Below are 3464 nucleotides of genomic sequence, written 5' to 3'. Positions count from 1 at the left end.
TTTCTTCCATTGTTGGTAAATGTGCGAGCGGATATTTGCAAATAGTGTGCTTTAGAATATGAAATGTACTGGGCTTTCATAACTACCACAATGATTGAGGAGGCTTCATAGGAAGAAAAATAATTATCAAATGATGGGGTAATTTGTTGAGGCAAATCTTCTTTGTTCAAGTAAAAGAAAAAAAAAAAAGTCTAATTTTTCCATTAGGCTATTTTATGGGAGAGGTTTTCAAAAGCACAAAATACAGGAAGTTGCCAAACTCCCACTGAAAATGAGAGGCAGTTGGGTTTCTAATACCCTTTTTACATTGGGTATTCTCCTATCTGAGACCAAATTACATTTTTTTTGGAATGGATGACGGCTGTTTCATGGCAGTCTTGCTCTTTTCTTGTAGGTTGCAGGAGCATATTCCAAGACTTGGTCATATCGAGAAGATGCATTGCTTGCTATATATAAAAAGCTGATGGAAATCTCTGTCAGCACCCCAAAAGAGGATTTAAAGAACATGCTCAGGGCTGCTGTCTTTCTCGTAAGAAGAGCCACAAAAGACATAGTGTCTTCTGTAAGTAAGGCTGCTTCATAATAAAATCTGTAGGCCTCAGTTTATTCAACAGGAAACATGTTGCTCCAGCCCAGAGCCAGTCAAAGTCAGTGGGGTTGTGGCGGGGTTCAGGATAAGAGGTAGCATTTGCCTGTGCCGGGGCTGGACTCGCTCCACTGCCACCCTCGTGAGCTGAAGCCGCTGCAGCCACAGTTGATAATCTAAGTTCAGTGAGGTCTTTTAACGAAGATAATTGTAAGCACTGGGGATGTATAATCATCCCCTGCTATGAAAGGTTTGTTTGTTTGTTTGTTTATGGCTTTGAATCCTAGGCTCTGTTTAACAAAACCTTGGGTTCGTATTTACTGCATAATTTAGGGCAGCGTTTCTCAACCTGTAGGCCGTGACCCAAAAATGGGTTGCAAAAGAATATTTGAAACAGTTGCAAGCAAGTCCCAGAAATACATGGGGAAAGCATGGGTTTCTCTTGGAGGCTGCCAGCATTCCAGCCTGCAAGGAGCTGCTTGGGGCAATTGGAGGCAGTGGGCACATGTGGCCTTCATGCAGCCAGGCAGGGTGGTGGGAGCAGCCCCAGCAGCTAGATGCAGGTAAGTCTAGGGGAGTGGGGTTTGAGGGCCAGGGCTTGGGGACTGTCTGGGGCTTTGTGTGGGTGTGGAAGGGATGTGGGTGTGCACGTGCCTGCTGGCACTGGGGGAAGGTGGCCAGGCGCTGAGACTTGTGGCAGAGGGGTTGGGGGGGAAGGCCCCTGCCCCTCCAGAGGGGGAAGCAGGCAGGAGGGGGGTCCTTTAGGGGCAGTAGGGAGCTGCATGGCTGGGCTGGCAGCACTGCGGCTGGTGCCCATATTCTCAGGGGCAGGATACTGAGGAGATGTTGCTTGGGGGGCAGGAGGGGCCATGACCAGGCTGCCTGGCATGGCATGGGAGCCCCAGCCCAGGGCAGGGAGTGCCAAAGACCTATCCTCCCTCCAGCTCGTGCCAGGGCTGAAATCTCTCCGCTGCCACTCTCATGAGCTGAAGCCACTGCACTGCAGCCCAAGTGGGACAGAGGCAGCTGTGGGGGGGCAGGGGACTTGGGGTTGGGAGTGAGGGGTACTGGCAGGGCCAGGGGGCTATGGTCAGGACTGGCCACCGATGTTTACAAATGGGTCCTGGTACAAAAATGGTTGAGAACCACTGATTTAGGGAATTGCATACACTTAGAACTAAATATTTAATAGATTTCAAAATGTAATGGCTTTGGAATGGAATTGGGGTCTATTTTTGCATGTCCTGAAGGAAATTTACTTTCTTTTTTTAATATTTGTATAGCACCTAAATGCTCTCATGGAAAGAGATTTTCAAAATGTGTAGGGGAATTTATCTTTGGGTAGTGTGCCTGAAAATGTTCTATTGTTGTGAGCAAAGCATGAATGAATGCCAAGAATCTTAAATGTCAGGTGATTTAATTCATTTAAAACATTTATAGAAGTACAGGCATTTCGCATCTTACGCAGGGGTTTGGTTCCGAGGTCAGCGCGTAAGGTGAAAATCGCATATAGTCGAATTGCCAGCGATTTTGACTAGCAACTGCCTCTGCCTCCAAAACCTCCTGCTGCTGCCGTGGAGCCGTGCTTGGAGCTGTGGCCGGCAGCAGCGGCGCAGCGCGGGGTGGTGAGGGGGGGTGGCTGCGTGCCGCCGGGCCACCACCACGCTGCCAAAACCTGCCGCCGCAAACTGAAGCCCCCCCCCGTAAGGTTGAATTCGTGCAAGTTAAATACGTGTATGACGCGACTGTACTGTATTAACAAACAAGGAACAGTTAAGCTTGCACCACAGAAACATGTAGGTAAGGCAGCAACAAAGTGTTTGTGCAGAGTCTATAATAATGAAAATTTGGAATGTCTGCTTCAACTCGGGTTATTGTGATGTAGAGTTAGTTAAAATTAAATATTTTCCATGTTGATGGAAGCCAGAATTGAGTAACGGGCTAAAAGAAATTCCTAGTGATGAGATGCACACCGAAGCTTAAGTATACATGTTTTTAAAAGCTGCCATATGGCAAAGAAGGGACAAAAGAGGGTGGAACATTGAATCTCCAGGCTGGTTTTAGGACTTAGGGTCTTGAAAAACAGGCTTTCCATTCCCTTGTTAGACTAGAAAAAGAATCGAATACATTGTGTAGCCATCTCATTTTAAAATGTAACTCTTTTTCTGGAAAAGGAGCAGCCATAGTCACTTCTATGGCTGTGCTTTCTTTATTGGTAATTTTAGATTTCCTGCTTTTTTCTTTTATTTTTTTGTGGTAGAAAATGAGATTAGAAACTTGTATATTGATTAAATAATGCTTTTTAATTCAGGTTTTTCAGGCTTCCCTGAAACTTCTAAAAATGATCATTACGCAGTACATACCAAAGCATAAGTTAGGGAAACTGGAAACAGCTCACTGTGTGGACAGAATCCTTCCAAATCTGCTTTCTAGGACTGGGGATTCATCAACCCGTCTGCGCATTGTGGCTTCCAACTTTATTCAGGTAAGAAAGCATGCTGCAAATGCTTAATACAGTGTATAACTAGATAAATGATGCATTGAAAAAGCCATATACGTGTTGACAGCATGACCCTTGTGCAAAGCTGAAAATTAAAAGGTTAATATATGAAAATGTGTTCATAGAGTTGGCTGTATAGACTGTTGGTCTTGCAGCTATTGATTTAACCTACATAAGCACCTCCTCTGCTTTGCTTGGGCATTCTTCATAAACTAGCAAAGTGCCTGTCAAGAACAATGGGTAGGCAGCAGGGGCAGAGCCACCGCCCTGCGCTGCTGCCACTCTGCATCTGGCCACGCACAACCCCCATCCCCCCCGCGCTCTGTGTCCGCCTTGTGCACCCTCCCCGCACCACAGTCGCCTGGCCACATGCTGCTC

General features: G+C 46.4%; 1 protein-coding gene across 6 annotated transcripts in view; it reads left to right on the top strand.

The window, feature by feature from the left end:
* The window catches only part of CEP104 (centrosomal protein 104), a 35952-nt gene that overhangs the window by 10672 nt on the left and 21816 nt on the right, over nt 1–3464 (top strand). For all 6 annotated transcript variants that reach the window (XR_003095691.1, XR_003095690.1, XR_003095689.1 and 3 more), the window contains exons 10-11: nt 395–562; nt 2898–3071. Coding sequence is in view for 3 of the 6 variants with exons in the window: in XM_014523392.2 (XP_014378878.2) it covers nt 395–562; nt 2898–3071 (342 nt within the window). In the remaining 3 variants the exon portion in view is untranslated. The remainder of the gene's footprint in view (nt 1–394; nt 563–2897; nt 3072–3464) is intronic.

The sequence above is a fragment of the Alligator sinensis genome, unplaced genomic scaffold (assembly GCF_000455745.1).
Source record: "Alligator sinensis unplaced genomic scaffold, ASM45574v1 scaffold366_1, whole genome shotgun sequence".
Lineage (NCBI taxonomy): Eukaryota > Metazoa > Chordata > Crocodylia > Alligatoridae > Alligator > Alligator sinensis.
This window is presented reverse-complemented; position numbering and strand designations above follow the sequence as displayed.